Source organism: Athene noctua, chromosome 7 (assembly GCF_965140245.1).
Source record: "Athene noctua chromosome 7, bAthNoc1.hap1.1, whole genome shotgun sequence".
NCBI classification, from domain to species: Eukaryota; Metazoa; Chordata; class Aves; order Strigiformes; family Strigidae; genus Athene; species Athene noctua.
Window position 1 is genome coordinate 39,292,066 of NC_134043.1, and position 21,441 is coordinate 39,313,506.

Consider the following 21,441-nt stretch of genomic DNA (forward strand, 5'->3'; position numbering starts at 1 on the left):
GAGGGGCCACACGACCCGAGGACAGAGGAGCCTGCGGGCGCCCCGGAGCCCACCAGCAGCTAGGCCCGGCTCACGGAGCGCTGGCGCCCAACAGCGCGGCGAGGGGCGGCGGCCCCGCGCCCACCCGCAGCGCCTCACGGCCCGCCGTTTCCCGCCGCCCTCCTTTTAAAGGCTCCGGTGACGTCACGGCGGCGCGGGCGGCCGTTCGGCGCGCGGCGCCCCCTACTGGGTCCCCCGGGCCGGCGGGGCGGGGCCGGCGGGCGGGGCGGGGGCGGTGCGCAGGCGCGGCGCGGGGCGGGCAGAGGGGGCCGGGCCGGGCCGGGCCGGGCCGGGCCGGGCGGGAGGCGGCCGGTGTGGCGCGGGGTCGGCGTTCCCATGAGCAGGCGCTGCCCGCCGGCCGCCGCCTCGCTGCTGCGGGGCCTCGCGGGCCCCGCTGCCCTCTGCCTGGGCAGGAGCATGAGCCTCTGCGGCGCGCCGGCCGCCTGCGCCGCGGGGCCTGCGGGCGGCGGCGGCGGCGGCGGCGCGGGCTTCTCAGCGCGGCTGAGCCCGCCGTGGCTGCGGCTGCCCGAGGTGCCGGGCGCGGAGCCGCACCGGGCCAACGAGCTGCTGCTGCTGCTGCCGCCACCGGCCCCGCGCGGCCCGGCGCCGCCGCAGCATCACGTTGTCTACTTCCCGGGAGACGTGCAGGTACGGCCGGGCGGGCTGCGGGCGGCCGCGGGCGATAAGCAATGGCGGGCGGGAGCGGCCCGGGCGGCTGAGGGGGCCGGGAGGGCGGGAGCGGGGAAGCGGTGCTGCGGGCAGCCGCGGACAGCACCGGCTCTCCGGGCGGTGAGGAGGCGGTGGCGGGGATCCCGGCGCGGCGAGTTGGAGCTCCGCCCTGGGGGAAGCATCTCTTGGGCACTCTCTGCCCGCTACCGCCCGGTAAACGTGGCGAGCATGGGCCGTTCTTGAAACCTGAACTGGAGCAGCAGCGGAGGGACAGGCTTCCTCTATAGTACCGCCCGAGATTGACATTCCTGGGGGTGAAGCGGTACCAGAGAGTGGCCGTGGAGAGGAGACGATGACATCCGAAGGTGGCCAGTCGTCTCCGTGCAGGCCTACAGACATCCCAGACACCGTCCTGCGGGTCTCTCCCAGGCGCTGACGCTTTCTCAGCGTGCCCTGAAGAAGGCACGTGTTGTCTCTGAGGTGACAGAAACTGAACAGAGACTCTGAAGTGCTGTCTCTAAGCATTTGGTCGACATCTGTGACATGACCTGCTCTGGGTAGTCAGCCAATCTTAAAAGCAGAGGTAGTGCCTCTTTGTTCTAGGGAAAAGACTTTCCAGTAAGGTAAAGATGCAGCACTTATCGGATTTTCATTTTAAGGATTGGGGTGGCCTAAGAAAATCTTTCTGAATACCATTCCTGGGTATGACTTTTATTATTCCTTAAGAAAATAAACCGGTTAGCAGTCTCTGCAATTATGAATTCAGAGGTGAGGATCATTCATGACTTGGGGGTTAATTTTTTTCCATCCATGCCCTATATGGATGTGAACAAGGGGAATAAAGACACCCTACGGTTGAATGAAAGGGATTGTTTTTTCTCTATAAAAGATAGAAAATTTACTACCAAGTTTTAAGTCTTATTGGTGGGTTGTAATAAGATAATCAGTATTTCCACAGATGGATATGATATAGCAAAGTTATATATTCTGTGTCATACTAAGTTGAGAAATATTTCAGTCTTCTCTTGGAGTGAAGTTAATAAAAATTATGAATACTTCCATGTGCTTACTTTTATTGTATTAATTTTGGGGGTTTTAAAAATGCGTGGTATAAATATTAAAGTAGAATAAGTACATCTAAATATGCCAGTTTCTTTAATGGGTTTCTTGTCCTGGAAGCCTAGCGAGTGCGTACCTCTTTAATGCGTGTTTCTCTGTTACAGTCCTTTCTAATGAATGTAAGTTTGCTAGACAGAGCAGAAGTCTTTTCACAATGTAGTAACGCATCTTTTCTATTCTTCTTAATTTTTCAGAACTATCATGACATCATGTCTTGCCACCCAGAAAACTTTCAGTGGGAGCACTGGAGTTTTGAAAATGTTGCTACCATACTTGCTCGCCGGTTCCCCAATAGCTTTATTTGGGTTGTAAAGTGTTCTCGAATGCATCTGCACAAATTCAGTTGTTATGACAACTTTGTGGCAAGCAACATGTTTGGAGCACCAGAGCACAGCACTGACTTTGGAGCTTTCAAGCATCTCCATGCATTGCTCGTTAATGCATTCAGACTCTCTCAGAATATTCTGCTGTCCCAGAAAAGTGTGCACGGTGTCAGCAAGGATGCAAAAATAGCTGCTGGTAAATCACAGCCACAGTCTGTTCCTACGACAAATGGCTGCTCATCCACAGAAAAAGAGAGAGATTGTGAATGCTCTAATAATTCTGCTATGAACTTCATTATACCGTCTGCTGTAGGTGCAGTGTCATTTACTTTGATTGGCTTCAGTAAAGGTTGTGTGGTTTTGAACCAGCTGCTTTATGAGCTGAAGGAGGCCAAAAAAGACAAGAATACAGATGCCTTCTTAAAAAACATCAAAGCAATTTACTGGTTGGATGGTGGTCACTCGGGAGGAAGCAATACTTGGGTTACTTACCCTGAAGTGCTGAAAGAACTTGCAGAAACAGGAATTGAAGTTCATGCTCATGTTACACCATACCAAGTGTTTGACACAATGAGGTCATGGATCGGGAGAGAGCATGAGAAATTTGTACAGATACTTGAAGAATTTGGTGTGGAAATAAATGATCAGCTGCATTTTGCTGATGACGTTCCCTCCTTAGATAACCATTTCAGAGTTCATGAAGTATTTTGAGACTGTATGTATCTCAAGTATATTAATTGTAAAAGCGCTTTTAACACTGTAAATATAATCTAAATTTACAACTTTGAGCAGATGCTTTCTGAAGAGAATACTAAATCAGTCCTTCATTGCTAATAGATACTATATATAAATTTCAGTAGCTTAAAAAGGAGGATTGGGACTGCCTACCTACAACAGGTGTTGTCATTTGATTCCTGGAAAAAATTGTTGTGAAGAACTATCCTATTCATGTTTTTTGTTAAATGTGGACATTTATTCTCAAACTGTTGACAAAATGTCTAATGTCATATACTGCCTTTAGTGGGTGTTTAAAAGTACTCAAGACTTTCAAATGCCTGGATACTTCAGTTCAGTAGCTTCCAGGGCTAAAAGCTTTGATCGTTGTCAGTAACAGACATAAGGATGTTTTTTTGACTTAAGGAAAATGATGACTGTTAGAACAATCTTAGTTATATATTTTGGTGAAAACTGGTTTAGTTAGTTAATTTAATCTTCCAGTTGTGTAACATTTCTCCTAATTGAAACAAAGTCACAAATATTTACCTTTGGAATAATAGTGCCAATCTATTTTTCTTCCTATGTGCACCTTGACTTTTCTGTTGCTATAAAGTTTCATTAGTTCACTGTGTAGTATCTGCTAGTGAATAGCCATTTCACCTGGGGGCTTGAAAATTTTGTCGTAGCTATGTTAAGTGACCAAGAATAATGAGGATGGTGTAGCTTATTGCTGTTTCAGCATAGCTTGCTATTGCTTTGATTAACTTCTATAAGGACCAGCAGCAATATCTGTATTTTCAAGTCAAGAGATGTCTTTATCCCTGCCTTGGACTGGTGAGGTCAAAATGCTTCAGTTTTTAAAACTATTATCATCTTTAAATGTATCGCAGTAGTTGCTTCTACAGCCACTCAAAAAATCTATTTTCAGAGCCTAATTTTTCATACTGAACCCCTGCCCCATTAAATACAAATCTGGGCAAATCAGATGATACAAAAGATGTAGTCTAGTTCAGGCCCCAAACCTGAACGTTCTTCAGAGTTACTGAAAGACAGAAAATGAGGGTATTAGTGGAACTTTTCTACTGTTGTAAGTAACTTTCCATTTACCTATAAATGAATCTTAGTATCATTCTTAAAGACAACTGCAACTATTAACAGTGAACCAGTAGCTTAAAATGGGTTTGGATTTCCTGGAAGGATTGAAATACAAAAGGAAGTTGGCAAAAATACTGTTAAGATTACACAAACAGATGTGGCTCAGCTGTGAAAAAAGGCATTTTATTTGTATTTTGATGGCTTAGCAACATCTTTCCCCTGCTTGCTTTCCATGACTCTTACACTGTGGAAGGAAAGTCCAGGGTCATCTTCTGCTGGCATCATTAAAACTTACAAGGTTCACTGGAGACAGCATTTTCACAACTCTTGCAGAGCTGGCGCACGAGTTAGTGATCACTGAAGAATGAGAAAAGTGTTTTGAACTCTTCAGAAAATTTTCTGAATACTCAAAATATTAAGGGTAGTAGAAAGGATTGACCAAAGGGGGAAATAATCTATTTTAGTTGATGGAGGAAAAGTACAACACACAAACCAACTCTATCATTTTATAAAAAAATCTGAATTCTCGTTCCATCTACTTTTTTTGAATGCATTTTCTTGAAGAATTTATTCAACCCTATTTATCAATTACTGTCTTATTGGATTTATAACAACATGTTTATATGTTCCAAGGAAGGCTATTTCCCTTTTTTGTCCTTTTGATAACACTTGCATGATATGCCACGACTTTTTTCTGTAAAGGAAATGTGGGTCACGTAGCAAAGTGATTTTAATAGAAAGCCTACAAATTGCTTGAAACATCTTTAACTATCGACTTAGAAGATAAAATTTAAACAAATAACAAAAAACCCAAACCACACCACTGATCTTACTTTCTCGGTCTCAGACTTAACCAGGCTAACTTGTGAATGCTAAAACTTGCCCTATCCAATAACAGTGCAGATCACAGACCAATTTCTAAACAATTCTGTGCCAGCCAAAACAGCAGGAGTAGGTTGTTGCAAGCTTTTGGAAACAGCTTATGAAAATATTGACATTGTCTTCAGAAGTTTCTGGATGGCTGTCCTATGAAAATATTAACCTGCTTGATGGAGGCTGCTTACAATAACTGTTAAATAAAATAGGCTCGAGTGTTGCTTTATTAATTTGAAGAATAAGCACTTTGTTGTAAAGCTAATCTTGTTGTGAGACCTCATGTTGTGGAGGGAAAACTGACTGGTTGTTTTTCATTCTCTAAACAGTTGTAGTACTCTGTTGGAATGTGCCTCTGTTATTCACTACAGTGCATGCTAAAAATAAATTTTGCAAACAATGTAGAAAATAAACTATTTCTAATGGGTGAAACCGCTTTGGTGTCAGTGTAAAACCGTTAAACAAGGAATGTGCAGTTAAGTTTTGTGGATTAAGCTTTATCAGGTTTAAAAAAAACAGATTTATTTGATAGCTTTTCTTGAAGGAGGCTTTGTGTTTGTGTAGTCAGCAACTGCAGTTGTAAAACAGCTTACTAGCATCTCGCACACATGGGAAAGCTGGCATGAAGCACCCAAGGGTGTGAACATTTCTCTGTTAGGATGAAATGGGTCATAGTTGTATATGCCTGTTTTTCAGTGTTAACTGTAAAGGCAGTTTTTAATAAGCTTAGATGCAAATTCCTAAAGTTAAGTGATTCTCATGCTTATAGTGGTTTAGTTCAGGACAGTTCCATTTTTGAATGGAGTGAGCAACATTACACAGTACAACCTAGTATGTAATAGCTGATACTCTTTATATTACATGCTTGTGTCTTGTATAATAGACAAGACATTCTTCAGATTTTGAGAAATGCTGAAATGTTTTAATCTCTGCCTGTTAAGTTCCTTTAAAAGAAGGCTCAGTTCTGTGAAATTGTCCAGAATCTGTATGACTTAAATGATTTTATTTTGTGTGCATTTTAAATACTAGAAACTTTGGTAACCTGCTTCCTATCTGGGACTAATTTAATCACATCTCTGTAAATGCTGCTGCATTAATTGGTATTGGCCCCTAATTTTGAAAGATGATTAAGGGTCCAGGTCTTAACATGTTGCTGAAAGGAGCAATCTTTTCTGTCCTCCCATTGATAACATCCTACTTCCTCCCTATGTTAGCACAAGGACTTTATGGTGAGCTGTTCTGTCTTGATTAACATTATTGATGATAGAGATAACTGACAGGAGTGCTCTGTATTTAAATAGTCATAGAAATTATTTTGAGTAAGACTGCTAAGTCAGTTCAGGAGTTCAGATGTTACAACTGTGGATTCATAGATATGTGTATCCATAGAGAAAAGTGAATTGTGCGTGATCATGCGCTCAGGTTTTCCCAGCAGGTTCTTTTTGAGCTGTTTGCAGAAAGAAAACATCACCTGTTTTTTCTTCCCTCTTACAGTGCTTGCAAGGCTGTCTTTCTTAAGCTAACAAGTACTTCTTCTCTGCAGATGAACAATATTTGTGGTCTTGTACAGACTGAAAGTTGAAGCACGGAGGGTGAAGTATACCTTGTATAGTATATATATATATACACACACACCAAGTATAACCTTGCATGCTTATTTAAAATTACATGGGGTCTTATCAGTTAAAATAAGAGAGAATTTAAAGAACAGTAAAAATTTTGGAATGCGTGTGCTCTGCTGTGAGCCACATTTTTAGGTGCATCACTGCCTAGTGGAATCCACAACATGAACTGTGTGTCCAGTGTCCCTGTGCAATACAAAAGCAAAGGCAGATGTCTCAGACTGCAATCAACAACAGAGAGCCTCATCAAATCACCTTTGGAGTTACTTCTTCACAATCTTTTTAATCTTGTATTAGAATCTCATTTCATTTTTGTAAGGATGGTAGATTAAAGAATAAAAAAATCTACTTCTGATGCTCATAACCTGATGAAAATGTAGGTACATTTAAATATTGCTGATGGAGACCCTGACTAGCTTTATGTTGGTCTTACTGCTCTCTTAATTCTGTTCTGATACAAGGTGACTGTTTTTAATTCAAATATAATAACATGAAGTCATTAAGCCAGTAATGCAAGATCACGTAACACCTGTGTGGCAGACGGACACTGCTTCTCCCAGTGCCAGACACACTGTTCCTGACTAAATTAATTCCATCAGTATTAACAGCATAATTCACTTCTCCCACTGACAAAAACCACTTGCACAGGATTAGCTGTTCCACATCACTGTGGAAGCCATGGAAAACTGATTCAGGCAGTCATTTTGTGTGTAGTGTAGTGCAGGTTATGAAGTAGTGATGGCTTTGTCCTCATTTCCTGTCATTAGGGCTTCATTACATGTTCCCAAGTGACCCAAAATTCCACTTAAGCAAATGACCAGAAAAGCATCTGGCAGAACAAAAGGAGAAAATGAATTCTTACCTGTTTTTTCTTCATGTATAGAAACATCTCATGTACTTGAAACGGAGCAGAATGCCATTACTTCAAGGTTCAGAAAAAATTTTCCTTCTTTTAGTAAGCTTTCAGAGAGCACTTTCAGTCACGATTGTTAGTTTCCTTTGTTAAACTTGGCACTTCAGAGCTGAGTTGTTTCTAAAGAAAGCACTGCTGCAAGACACAGAAAACAGGGGACGTACCAGTGCTGAAGTGCAAAACAAGGCTCTTCACATTTCCCACACCATATAAGCCTGGGTGTTAGATAAAGCTATTGCATCCCTTACAGGCTTTCTGCATAGCTCTTCTTTCCCATGCCCCGTCATGAGAAATACATTGATTTTGTGTGATGGAAGTTTTAAGCAATTCATATACTGCTTGACAGCTGAAGTATAAATGTTTTCATAGCGAAAACTGTCCGTTACTGTGATCTGTTTTATTATTGCAAGCGATAGCTTCTGAGCATTTTTGTACGAACAGAGCATCGCACATGGAGCTGCACGTTTTACATGGTTGAGCAGTTCTTTTAATGTTTTCAATCTGCTCTTAAAAATGTTGACTAGGAACAGATCTGAACAATTGGAAAGGAATTAATCTGCTCTTGTTGCTCTCAGGAATTGCCACTTAAAAGAGATCGTTGCTCTCAGGAATTACTACATACAGAGCTCAGAGTCTATCCTCACTGCTAGCGTCAGACCCAAACCAAAATAGGAGATTTTAACATGGTACTTTATCACAGACTGTCCCCAAACCCCCCTGAATTTCATCTATCCTAGTAACACCAGAATCTTTGGTTATTGAGTGATGCTAACTTACAGAGAATCCCTTGTAAAAGTTGCTGTTTCAGAATATGTATGTATCTTCAACACCTGTGTTGTCTGCATGGAAACATCTAAACGTCTCAGGTTTAGGAAGATACATTTGGGCTAGAGGAGAAAGAAACAAGGACAGGATTTATTTTTGAAGCTGTGAAATAATGCATACTGGGATCACACCACATGTAATATAACCTCTACTGTGGAAAAATCATCCCGACATTAGTCAAGTTAGTAGTCGTGTTGTGAGACTAACAGTGTGTATGAGGCAAACAGTTTAATACTGCGTATTTAAAAAGGATTGCAAATATATTTCTGATCCTTCACGATCAAGTCAAACCCTTTCACATTACGCATTTAACAGGTCACTCAGATTAAGAACCTAGACCCTGTGTAGCTCCTGGAGAGAAACATGTTCTTAAGTAAGATACATCAAATCTTCAGCACATACATGATAGGCAGATATTTAATGACGTGTTTAAAGAGAATATTTTGACATCAATTTTTAAAATTGATTCTTTCTACAGCAACCACATTAAGAAAGATAAAACATGCATCTTCTGAAATTAGTCATCCTTTATATTTCATACGATGAAGAATAAATAATTCTTTCCAGGTGTTGATTTGCAATGAACTTACATTTTAAAAGACTCAGTCACCAAATTTTGAGAGTAATTGAAAGTTTGGGGTAGGCCATGTTTAAACTGGTGATTTCAGATACTGTCTGTATTTAAGTATCATAATTCATCTTTCAGTCCTGGGCAGTCTGCACCACCTAACTCCTCTGTTGCATACACTGTTTGAAGTGGCTGGTTTGAATGCTTAGGATGGTCAGTGTTTATTTTTCTAGTACCTGTTACCACAACTTCATCTGTTTTGTTGTGGCATGATCCCATTTTGCTTTAGGTCTCTAAAGGACAAACTTTCACAAAATGTCAGTGACTCTAATTCATTGTGTTATTTCAGTAGTGGTTTTTTTAAGTGTGGCTACATGTATTCTCTCAGTATGTTAGCTGGAAGTTATTTCTTTAATGCATTCGTTCATCACTTTATTGCCAGTTTCACACCATGTAGCACAGTGGTTAGAGAGCACCAAGTAATTTTATTTTTTTTTTTAACATAGTACCTTCAAGATTTTTATCACTAGTTACATCATGCTCAAATTAAGAAAATACATCTTTAAACTGCTTGGTTTCTTTTATAACATTTCAGAACAAATGATTTCTAGAAGTTACTAAATAAGAAATTGAAGAAACTGGTTCAAAATGAAAAAAGGGTGGCACTGACAGAACAATTACTGTGCTGGTCTACAAAGAATAGTTTTTATTGAGCTTTCCTGAGTATGCACTTACATCACATCTGGTGGGATTTACTGACAATCTTAGAGAAGTGAAAACCAAAGGGGTCATGGGAAGGGAAAGAAACACCCCACTATCACTGCAGAGATTTTTCACAATGCTGGAAGAGAAGCAGGAGCAGGGCTGGGTTATCCACCAGCTGATCAGGGTGAGATAACCTCGTTTGCTGACGTATAAAAATATAGGCTTCATTTTAAAGTTGGTAGCGTGAAGAAGAAATAGCTGTGCTTGCTATAGCACTTGACTCACATTTAATTCAGCATGACCCTCTTTTCCCAGCCAGATACACCCTTTCCAATCCAAACTTCACACTAGTCTAAACAAGTGACTTACTGTAGCTTTCCTGCTGGGCTGCCTCAGCGCTAATAACCGCAACTGAGGGATGCATTTGGCCTAAGGTGTTTAGATGAACAGTTTAATTGCCTCCCTTACAAAATAAAGAGGGAGACTGAAAAATACTCAAAATGTGTTCTGAGTACTTGTGGCTTGACAGATCTTAGTCGTGTTTTTTACATATGTACTAGGAAACAAGTATTATTGAAAATCTTAATTTCACCATTAGATGGCACAGCAGTGTGAATGCACTTGACCCACAGGATTTTACTCCTTTTACTTTCTCCTCTCCCCAAGAGCCCCAAATGGCTCCCACCCTCCCTCTGGAGCACTGCAGGCTCTTCTCGCAAGCTGAGACAGAAGCGGATCGCTCATACACCGATTGCTGCTCCATGAAGCTTTCCTTATTTATACTTGAGTGTTGAGGGGGCCTGAGAACACCAAGCTAGCACCTCTCTTTTGGGAATGGAGAATCAAGAAATGGCAGAATGTGCAGGGATCAGCACAGTACTTCTCTGAACTAGCATATTGAGAAACTGCTGGTGGTTAGTTAAAAGTGAGAGCTGTGCAGGCACAGTGCTGGAAAACAGCTTTGTCTAGCCCTGCAGGCTCTCTGAGCCTCTCCATTTAGTCCTAACACAAAGAATATGCTCTGTACACCTCTGCAATTCAAATGGGGCCCTCGACATTATCAGTCCAACAAAGCCAAAAGGCTTCCCCAGCCTAACAGACACAGAGATTCTGTCTCAGCAGTAGGCACAAGCAATCCTTGTTCATTTTCAAACAAAATTTTTGGGAGACCTATTTGTGATCCCAAATTTAAATTCTACCCTCAGAACGTACAATGATGCCCATCAGAAGCGCTTGGCTGGTTCCATTCATGCCTATTCATTAAGATGGCCGGGTGCCCATTCACATGGTAGCAGACTTTTTTCACTGTATTGAACTGCCAAGAAGAACAGGTTTAGAAGAATAATCTGCACAGTGTTGCAATCTCCTGCTCTTCTGGAGAAAGTTTTTTCCAGCACTTTATTAACACTACATATCTATGTAGTCTAAGAGCTTTTGACAAGTTACAGTTCTCAAAAAACACTGCTAGAAGTAACAGACTGACCTAAGTCAGATAAATGGTGCATTCCTCAAACAGCACAAGTAATAACATCAGAGGAATGTCAAAGGGACAATGACAACCTATTTTCTCAGTGAGATGCCCACCTTTATTTCACAAGGCCTCTGTAAGCACCACAATTGGCTGGAAAGTAACCATCTACAGTGCTTGTACAACAGGCTCCATCCCAAAAGGTACGATGCTACCCCCTTTCATATACTCAAATACTGCTCTCAATAGATTCTACATCTACTCCAGAACTGTGAACTTCATTTCAGATTCTAGGACTATAGCTGAATGGATTTGTGGACACATCAGCTGCAAATGTTTCACAGCTGCAGAAACAGCAATGCTGCTCAACTGCATCACGGCAGTGGCAAACGAGGTTTCCTGCACAAAACCTTATTCAGCTGGGAAAGGGGTAAACCATTTACCTTGCTGTCACGCTGCCGCACTATTCTAAGGTTAAGCTTTTGCTTTTTTCCCATGCCCACTCTCCATTTCACCACAAGGGGGAGCAGAAACTCCCCACACTTACTACCAGACTATTGCTCAAAAAGAAACCATGACTTACAACCACACCAATGGCTTTCTTGGACGTCTTCAGAAATCACTATGGCTTTCCTAAACTTTTAATAAACGAGGTAGCATTCAGGAAAATGTGCAGTTACATCTAAGCATGCATGCTGTCAGCTCAGCCCAGGTACCAAAACTTCTGTTCAGAAAAAATTTAGAACAAAAGAGTTCTAAATGCAGGCACTGGTGTTGTAGAAGAGAGACAATCTCCACATCAGGCAGACTGCGCACTCACTGCATATAAAGAAAAAACAAGAAAAAAATCTACAAAATAAACTTTTGTTACAGATGAATGTTTATCAACACAGTTTTTATTTGTGTTACAGAAAGTGTATGTATGTACACATGGACAGTTTCCATATTAACATACAATTTTCTACTTTCACAGGAGCTTGCTGAATTAACGGTGTGTTATATTATCTACAATCATCCCTATAGGCTTTTTCTTGGATGCGTAACACCATTCTCCGAGCATAAAAATCCCTGTATTCCTCAGGTAGTTCTTCAAGTGTTTTCAAGGCCCTGTCCAAGATCTGTATAGCTCTAGAGGCTGCTGTGGGATCTTTATTTCCATAAGTGTCACTCTTATCATAGTACTCAGCAGGAAGGTGCTTCCAAAAGACATTCAGTGCCACTCCAAATTCCTCAGAAATTACATTGTGGAACCACAAAGCTGTAGAAAGAGGAATGTCTAAAATGAAAATTACTATCTGAAACTTCCATATGACTCATAACAAGTGTCAGAATTGCCCAAACTAAATCTAGTTGAGGAAGAGCCTCAACAACTGTATTTTTAATCTATTTATAAATATTCATTTATAAATGAATATACATCACATTGTACCAAATTTAAGAAGTTCTTTAAAGACGCTTACGTTGATCCATAACTTCACACAAAAGTAACAATTGCTGAAGTATAAAGAAATACTCAAATGTAAGTAAACATGTAGGATGAATACAAGACACTTTCCCTTGGTCACTTCACTCATCTCTGCTCTGAATGGAGATACCTGTTCCCATAGATTCAGTCCCTAACCTTGCACAGATTGTCCAAGCATTAATGTAAACCACCAGCATCAGCTAGGTCACCCATGCAAGTTGCTAATCTTTTCACAGTGGAGTCATAAGGCTTTTCAATTGAATCATCATGGCTGTGGTAAGGAAGCAAAGACATTTTTTCCTTAGCTAGTACATTTTAAAAGTAAGTTTAATATATTTACCCTACTTAAATTTTAAGCAAAGAGACTGAATGCTATGCTTATTGCAGCTTAGTTGTATATATGTGCTGAAGACACAGAAAAACTTATTCTGAGAAACGAACAAGAAGTTTTTCAGGTTAGGAAGAGGGGCTGCTTCTACTTTCTCCATAATGACCACACACATTTCTCAAAAACATCTCCTTTTTTTCACTGATATGCATTACAGAATGCTGACAAAGCTACCATCGTTCTCTGGACTCAAAAATCCCTATACTCCCCAGTCACTCTTAAGAGTGCTGAGTGTCTGAAGTTGGGACCAGCACACCTACTGGCAAAGACAAACTAGTATCTGTACTACATAGAAGAAAATGGAAATTATGTATGCTGACATTAGCAACAGCGTGACATACCTTTCACTAACTGTAACCAAAAGTTTCTTTAGAAAGAAACAAAAATTTTAAGTTCAAAATTAGATAACAAGTCCAAGGCTAAAAATCTATTTTAAAGCTTCCTAAAAACCTACTGCCTTCTTGTTTATATTGCCCAGATAATATGAAAAGCAAGAGAATAAGTATCTGTCATAAGCTCATGACGAGTTAAAATAAAAAATTAGTAACAAGTACGAGTAGCTCAACAGGAGTAACTCAAATGCTTTTCCCTGATCACCGGAATTTTGTCATCTCAGCCCAAGAAGCTGCTTTATATTTTCTGCTTGTGCAGAAAAATGATTAGGATTTGTCTTTCCATTCCCCAAAGGTGATTATACATTTCTAGAAGGTCCAGTAACTCTACCATCTGTAATTCACATCAAATCACGTGCCTCACAGTTCTTAAGTGACAGAGCTACAGAAGAACAGACATGGTACTTCACTCAAATTCCATCACTAGAAAACTCAGGTCACTGAAAGTAATTTCAGATTACATAAATTGATTTTATAGTGCTAACCTATTAAGACACTAATTCAGAAGCATACAGTGCAATCCTGAGGGAAGGTAAGATTTGTAAGTAGATACAATACCTTTTATTAAACTAATTAGTACAGTTGGAAGAAGTGGACAAGGTTTGCCAATGACTGTTTAAAAACACAACATGGTCAGGAACTATTTGTTACTAACCTGGAATAAATAATACATCTCCTGCTTCCAGAAAACATTGATAGCGCTTGGCTTTCAGAAAAAGAGGATATTTCTCTAAGTCTGGGTTATCCACATCCAGCACCTCTGACTTAGTACCTAGGAAAGTGTTCAGAAGTAATGAATAAAGGTTCCTACTCTTCCAACAGTAACAAAGCATTATCACATTGCTGGAAACGGCAGTTCCTGAATCAAACTTAATACTGGTTTATTGTTCTGTAACTATTCTAAAAACCAGGGAAACCTGAAGGTACTCCTCATTTACTGAAGAGACATTTTCTCCTGTTGTCTGTATTTCTCCTGTAACTGCAATCTTATTAACAGTAAAAGGTACTTTCCTTGACATATAAAACACTATTTTGAATCTAGACAGAACACTGTACTCCTCTAGTTAAGCGCTGAAAACAGAACCAGGCAAAGCTGCCATGCTCCTTTGCAAGCAATTTCCTAACCTGCTCCACTAAAATGATTATCTTTGACTAAAGCAAACAGGGTCAGGGTTAAGGGACCAAATGACTTCTTTTACATCAAGCCATCTGTTAGTGATTTTCTTCTGCATTGCAACACTTGTGAGCAGGAAAGGCAACTACGATAATCAGACTCTTAACTCGATACATACGACATGCATACCTGATAAATACAAATACGGTGCATCTCGAGGACTATACAAAACCACTCGTTTTTTCCCTGTTACTTGGATTAAGAAGTTATCCATTACCTGGAATAAGCATAGTAAGAGAGATGTCAGCCAAGAGTTAAGAATGAATACATAGCCTGCAACTAATCTAAAATATCATCAGCTTAAAAGAGGGAATTATTAAAACCTTCACATGTTAAGGATTAGCTAAAAGACCTTCCACATATAGTTAATCTAAAAAACTCAAGAATGTGAGTTACTTTACCCCTTAGCTGCACATTCTTGACAAATAGTGTATCTGGAAACACAATATTGCTTTCCAACAACTTTGTGTTTTTCCATAAATAGGAATCAAGTTCTTCCATCTTAAAACACAAAGACATACCATAAGTTAGACATAAAAACTAGCAAAATATAATACAAAATATATTTGGGATTCCTTTTTCAGTGTTACCCCTACCTCATTTTGCCAACTTTCTATTGATAAAGGATTCTTTTTCCTAATTATAATGCAAAAAAATATTTTTCTTATAAATAAACATATTCAGAACTACACTGCACAATGTTAGAAGACAATCTTATTTTGAATCCACCACACTGCAGCCAGACCACCACAATTATTGTACAATAACCAACAATCTGGCCATCAGAATAACAAAATGAAGATAATCTTGAAAATTAAAATATTGAAAGTTACTGTGTTTCAGATTTTTAACTGAAATTCAAAACTGAAAAAAAAAAAGGGGGGGGCACAAAATCAAAATTCATCATTTAATTTTACAAGTATGGAATTAGCCATAAAATCAGTAAGATACTATGCCCACACAATACATCTATTTAAAATTCAGTGTACCACTGAATGTGATTCATTTCACTATTTCAAAATATATGAAGTTTGCCATTAACTGATCTTTGTCAGAGATCTACACCTTATTATCTCAACTCTGTCATGCCATGTGCAACATTTTATGCAAAACGTATTACCTACATCATAATGTGTCCATAACTGTAATCCAGCTGAGCTGATGCGGAAGACGCTGGAGAAAAACTGTTCCTTCTCAAAATACTCTGGAATCTGGACATCTTCTGCCAAACTAGGAAACTGCTTTCTGATATCTGCAATATCCTGGAGCAAAAAGCATATAACTCTTAGAGAACCATTCATGCACATTAAAATAAGGGAGCACTTCACTATCATTTCCCATCATATGAAACATGGGGCTAGGACTTCAGCATTGGTGAAGAGCTGAAAATCACGATGCATTTTTAGTGGTCACCCTTTCAGCATCGACTTGGTCAATGACATTAATAAGAACAGCCAGAGAGTTTCTTTGAACCATGGCTGCTAGAAATCACACTAAAGCAGCAAGAGATCATCCAAAATCCTTTCATATTAGTTTACAACAAAAGCTAAAGAATAGGAGGTAAGGAATGTACTCTTCGGTGATCAGCTAAGGTCTTGTATAACAGCAACTATTTCAGACAGATTTAAACATTCTGACCTAAATCCAGTGAGATTCACAGGCCAAGTGACCATAAACAAGATGTATGCCTGCACTACGCAGCCAGAGGATGACAACAGGCTTTTAACAATACTCCTAAACTGTGACTTTACAATATTAGAATTGTAATCTCAAATAACTCACCTTCCTAGCATCTTCACCCACTGATCGCAAATAGTACTTTTCATCCTGAAGAGAACACAAAAAGATAATTTTTTTTTTTTTTTTTTAATAAGAATTACAAGCACAATTAAACAAAGAGCCTGTATTTTCTCATTAATCTAATGCATGGCTCATTAAAATATGCTACAAATAAATGGCATTTACAAATTCAGCTACTTCATTCTACTGCCTTTACTCTGCTGCTCCCTGCTGTTCACCTCAAGAAATGCCAAAAATATGTTAACTGACAGAAGAGTAAAGTGGGGGGAGACTTGTCTGCTTCAGCATTGCTGTCACTGAATGGATTCAAAACAAACTCAGATTATAATTCAGAACACCGATGCAGGAAGCTATTTCAACTGGCTTCAAAACTTACAGCACAAAAGGTGAAAAGCATGTCTGCATTCAAAACTGTTTGCTTCCTAATCACAGGTATCTGAAAAAACCCTAGTTTGAACACTGATACTTAAAGATAGCCACACATTTGCTAATTATGTTACAATAAATGTTTTTGTATTTTGATAGCAGATGTAATCAAACTCTAAAATACATTAATGACATTTTCTTGCACAACATGTAAATGATACAGTTACTATTCTAAAGGAAGGTTTGATTTCTAATTTTTATGCTGGAATTTTTGCTCATGTAAGCAGTTTTTGTTAACAGAAACAGGATGATTGAAGTTAACCAGACTGTACACATGCAAAACAACTTCCGAGAAAAATTACTTCTCCGGACATTTTTTCCCCTTGGCTCCAAGCCACACAGAACTGTTAAATCTAAGATCAAGTGCTTTACTGGAGTAAGACTTTAAACTACAATTCATCATTTTCCTCTCCATATACTGGCAAGATAACTGACAGAAGAAACTGTGACACTAAGGAAATTACCTCAGAAATAAAGTACTCCTTGTGTTTGACTTCAGCTGCTCTTTGTACAAATACATCAAAAGGCAGAGTTCTGAAACATAAATATTTAAATTTATACAATGAATCAATGTAACAACACATGGTCTAAATGCCAGGTTTAAACTCATAAGCTCCCTTAACATATCTAGTATAACTAAAGATGCAATATGTTGCACTTTTTTGTTGTTTTAATTTAACATGGTGACTAATCAGTGTTTGCAGTGGATGTCTGAAGAGTTCCACCAAGATAGAAATCTTACACTTACAAACATCTCTGCTTTAGTAAATTGTTCCAATGTATATCCAAACAGAATCATGTAATTGCTGAGGCTGCAAGGCACCTCTGGAGATCCTCCAATCCAACCCCCTTGCCAAGAGCAGGGTCAACTACAGAAGATTGCCCAGGAGAGCATGCATTTGGGTTTTGCCTATCTCCAAGGATGGAGGCTCCATAACCTCTCTGGGCAACATGTTCCATTGTTTGACCACCCTCACTGCAAAGGGATTGTTTTTTTAAAACAGTTTAACGGAATTTCCTGCATTTCAACTTGTGTCCGCTGCCTCATGTCCTGTCACCATGAACATGATAAGAATCCAGCTCCACCTTTACTCCCTCCACCAGCTATTTATATACACTTCACTAAGATCCCCTCTTGAGCTTACGAGGTCTGAATAGTTTGAGTCACCATGCAAAAAATTTCTTCACAGTCAAATTAGACTCAAACTGTGGCCAACATCTGACAACACTTGCATAGACTATTTCTCTACAGTGTGTCATTTTTAGGCTTGTTTATTGTACATTTTTATAAATTTGCAGAAAAACTCAGCATCAAGAAAACTACTGCAGTCATATATGTTATATCTGTGCATTTTCTGCTATGAATTTGTGCATTAACACAGATACCAATCTTTTTTTGTAGATTTATAAAATTTATTTCAGTTACCTGTTGTCTTTTTTAAAATATGTGCCACCTCAGCTGAGCAGAACACAGGAATCTTGGTATTTTCAAGTGTTTTTTTACAGTTTTCCTTGAATTTATTATACAAATTTCAGAAGATTCAGAAAGAATCATCAGGCATTAGAACCTGTCCCTCTGAAGTCAATAAGTGTGTTACATCTTTATTTAAATAATGGGAGTTTTTCATAAGCATTACGTATTTTGGCATCAGTTGATAGCTGAATGGCAAACCAAGAACAAATAGTAATAGGATGTATTCATTGTTATGAAAATTATGTTAGGAATTCAATGTTATGTTCATTCAACTCACCATCTCACATTGTCACGTCATGTTCCACGTCAACATCAGAGCAACCACCAAGTACCCAGGGTTATCCTCAAACACATTTTTTCATGATTGTGTTATCCCTTCTACCAGAACATGACCTGCATCTGATAGTACTTAGAACGCTTCTCTAAACATTTTAGGCTTTTTTTTAATAGTCAAATACAACAACCACCGAAGTCAATGGAAAAACAAACAAAACCCAACTGACTTGAGATGAATTGTTCTATTATGTCCATTTACATTTGCCACTGAAGAAAGTGAGAGAGCAGCTCCATGACAGCTTAGACCGATGAATGCTGGTGCTGCTACAGCTCTGCCCTTGCAGTCTACCCTAATCACCCCATCTCCTCCCTTATGCTAACACTGGCACTCATCTGACCTCATAGTGAACCTGCTTGCAAAGCCCAAACAGCAGAAAAACATTCAGATTTTTGAAACACATCACAATGTGGCTGAATGAGTTGCAGAACCAACACAAAGGCAGGGGTAGGAGCGTGCGACTTATAATAGGACTGCAGTACTGCTCACGTGCATCAGTTTAAACTCATGGAACAGCAGGTTAAGTCCTCAGTGTTTCTGTAAGTTCTACGTATTCTCCCTTCAGATTAGAATGGGGGGCTTGCTGGGGAAAGGGTCAAAGCTTCCCGAATTTCAGGTGAAGTGGGTGAAAGTCCTAACACCTGCTATAATGAAGCATCATCAGAGCACCTCCATATGGCTGGCTACAACTAAACCTGCTAAAACTAGCATGCTGGATCAACTGTATGTGAACTCACAGTAACAGATATTCTAGTAAGAAATAAAATAGAGCAGGGAAAAGGAAATATGGAGATAAGGCAAAGTATAACCTAATTTCAAATATTTAAAAATTCATTATGCAGTGAGCAGAATATAACACGATTATAAGGTGTTTTTTCTTCTGAACAACAGGCTCCTCTCACAGAGACTTGTAGCTTGTTTACACTTACAGCGTATGCTTCAACCTTCTTAAAAGTTCAACAGACTGAACACATATTGTTCCTACTTAGGGAAAACAAATGACAGCTAAAATAATGGCATTCACCCTTGAAGAACACAGTGACTTGAGATTAGATGAACTCTGAAGAAATATTCTGGCAACTATACAAGAGGAACTTCAGAGGAGATAAGGGTCTATGAGACCCACATAAAGATTAAAGAGACGGTGAAATGTGTGATATCCAATAGTTCGAACATTCTGAGAACGGCATACGCTCACTCTGCAAGGAGATAGGTTTTAATTAGTAACATCCTTCTAGAGTGGAATAGCATGCCTGCCACATGCCAGCATTCAAAGAGGTTCAGAGACATGGTGAGTCAGAAACTAGCACTATTCAGTAACAGTGAAAACACACCTTATAATTAGAACAAAATAGTGTATCACCTAATATCAAGGGGGTTTTCGTTTTTTTTTTTATCAATGCCAGCAAATGCCAGGCTTGAATTTCCTACAAGAGTGCTCTGTTAAAGTATCTTTAAAACATTTCTTTATGCAATTTCTTTTAAGGCGCTGTTTGGCCTTTCCTTTCACCCCTGTAGTATTCATTCGGGGTGCTGAGATATTTGTGGAATGAAAAGAGGAGGGGAAAATCAAGGACAGCACTTTGATATGTAATTTAAAAGTTTTCACGAAGTATCTTCATATTCTCACCCTCAGCTTCAAACAGATGCACTGTATGTCTCAAAGTTACAAGCACATACCCTTAAAATACAAAAGGCCTTGGAATTAAGTACCTATACACAAAGTTCTTACTGAGGAAATCCATCTGTGGCACTGCAGAAACATGAATCTTTACTTCTTTAGATCCTTCGGCTTGGCTCAAGTAATCTACTGTCCATTTGGTTGTGCAAGTGCCCAGTTCCATTCCTTTCAGCACTACTGGCTTTCTCTAAGGACCAAAAAAAAAGAAAAACCAATGGTGAAATGATCATAGCATCTCATGGAAAAAAATCAGAATTAGTTTTTCAAACTAAGTACATGCAAACAAGTCAGTTGAATACTGGGACCCACTACACAAAGTCACAATTAAGCTGTTCACAAACAATGTGAATAAGAATGCTGAATGTTGAAACAAAATACAGTAAATCAATGGCCTGTTTCTCTATTTACTATATCCTCTTTCCTAGTGGGGTAAGAAGAATATGGAGAGGTAAAGACAATTTTAACACTCACTTTGTGCTGGGGCCACTAAGGAACCTAGCCAGACTAAGGTCTAACTTTAGTCATTCTAGCGAGAGCTTGGCAGAAAACAGACAAAAAACCATACAGATTAAAGTGTAGCCTGTGAGCTATGGTGTTGCTGTACGTTCTCATGAAAGCAGCTCTTTCCACCTATAGTAAGGCCTCTTGATGCTGATCACCACAAACAGGTTTAATCCAGCGCACACAAAAATCAGTAGAAAGACACTTTTGCTTTGAATTGGGATCTTGGAGAAAAAGGAAGCAGCGCTGACAAAGCAACAAAACCATCACTGTCAATGAAAATGAACTCGCAGAGAAATCAGCTGTCAAGAGTTTTTCAGCAGCTCAGAAGGGATCTGCCTGTGGGAGCTCCTTGCTCCCAAACTCACATTCAACTTAACGGATCACGGGTCTCTTAGGAAACACGTACAACCTAAACCTGGGGTTTGTCCGCGCTACCTCTGCCAGGTGAGGAGGCGCCGCGGAAAATCCTGTTTCCCCCTGTCGCCCCGCCAGCCCCAGCCCCAGCCCAGGCCGGGCCAGGCCGGGCCGGGCCCCGCCGGGCCCGCGGCGGCTGGGGCCGCCCCTCCCGGAGGCACGAGTAGCAGAGCCGCACCCGGGGGTAGATGTCGCGCAGGAACTGCTCCCGCGTGACCCCGGCCACCCGCTCCACCGGCACCACCGCCTGCCCCCGCCGCTCCATGGCCGCCGCCGCGCCGGCGGCCCGCGTCCGTCTCCCGCCGCTCCCCCGGAAAGAAGCGGTCGCGCACAAGCGTTCCCCGCCTCCTCCCGCTGGGCGAGGGCCGGGAACCAGCGTTTTCCTCCTGTCTCCGGGCGGCGGCTCCCGTGGTGACCGCTCGCTCCTCGGAGTCGCCGGCCGCCGGACCTTCA

At 40.4% G+C, this 21,441-nt stretch overlaps 2 protein-coding genes across 3 annotated transcripts; one reads left to right on the plus strand and one right to left on the minus strand.

Annotated features, from left to right (window-relative positions):
• Positions 1 to 318: 318 nt before the first annotated feature.
• C7H2orf69 (chromosome 7 C2orf69 homolog) lies at positions 319 to 5,547 on the plus strand. Its single transcript, XM_074911360.1, has 2 exons — positions 319 to 687; positions 2,022 to 5,547. The coding sequence occupies exons 1-2, from the start codon at positions 376 to 378 to the stop codon at positions 2,859 to 2,861; spliced, it is 1,152 nt and encodes a 383-aa protein (XP_074767461.1). The 5' UTR covers positions 319 to 375; the 3' UTR covers positions 2,862 to 5,547.
• Positions 5,548 to 11,821: 6,274 nt separating this feature from the next.
• TYW5 (tRNA-yW synthesizing protein 5) lies at positions 11,822 to 21,374 on the minus strand. 2 transcript variants are annotated; one of them, XM_074911233.1, is made up of 8 exons: positions 21,167 to 21,374; positions 20,103 to 20,257; positions 17,046 to 17,115; positions 16,138 to 16,182; positions 15,480 to 15,617; positions 14,485 to 14,572; positions 13,837 to 13,953; positions 11,822 to 12,194 (listed from the first exon to the last, which is right to left on the minus strand). In XM_074911233.1, exons 1-8 carry the CDS (start codon positions 21,251 to 21,253, stop codon positions 11,938 to 11,940), a joined length of 957 nt encoding a protein of 318 aa, XP_074767334.1. In that variant the 5' UTR covers positions 21,254 to 21,374; the 3' UTR covers positions 11,822 to 11,937. The 2 variants fall into 2 exon arrangements, with proteins under 2 accessions (XP_074767334.1, XP_074767335.1); XM_074911234.1 differs by lacking the exon at positions 21,167 to 21,374 and adding an exon at positions 20,940 to 20,959.
• Positions 21,375 to 21,441: the final 67 nt, after the last annotated feature.

Excerpts from the sequence above, each read along its gene's own strand:
- C7H2orf69 (XM_074911360.1), top strand. The coding sequence starts at position 376 with ATGAGCAGGCGCTGCCCGCCGGCCGCCGCCTCGCTGCTGCGGGGCCTC. Across the intron at positions 688-2,021 it reads ACTTCCCGGGAGACGTGCAG|AACTATCATGACATCATGTC; the intron begins GTACGGCCGGGC and ends TTAATTTTTCAG.
- TYW5 (XM_074911233.1), bottom strand. The coding sequence starts at position 21,253 with ATGGAGCGGCGGGGGCAGGCGGTGGTGCCGGTGGAGCGGGTGGCCGGG. Across the intron at positions 15,618-16,137 it reads TGGGTGAAGATGCTAGGAAG|GATATTGCAGATATCAGAAA; the intron begins GTGAGTTATTTG and ends TTTTTGCTCCAG. Across the intron at positions 12,195-13,836 it reads AGATGTATTATTTATTCCAG|CTTTGTGGTTCCACAATGTA; the intron begins GTTAGTAACAAA and ends CTCTTTCTACAG.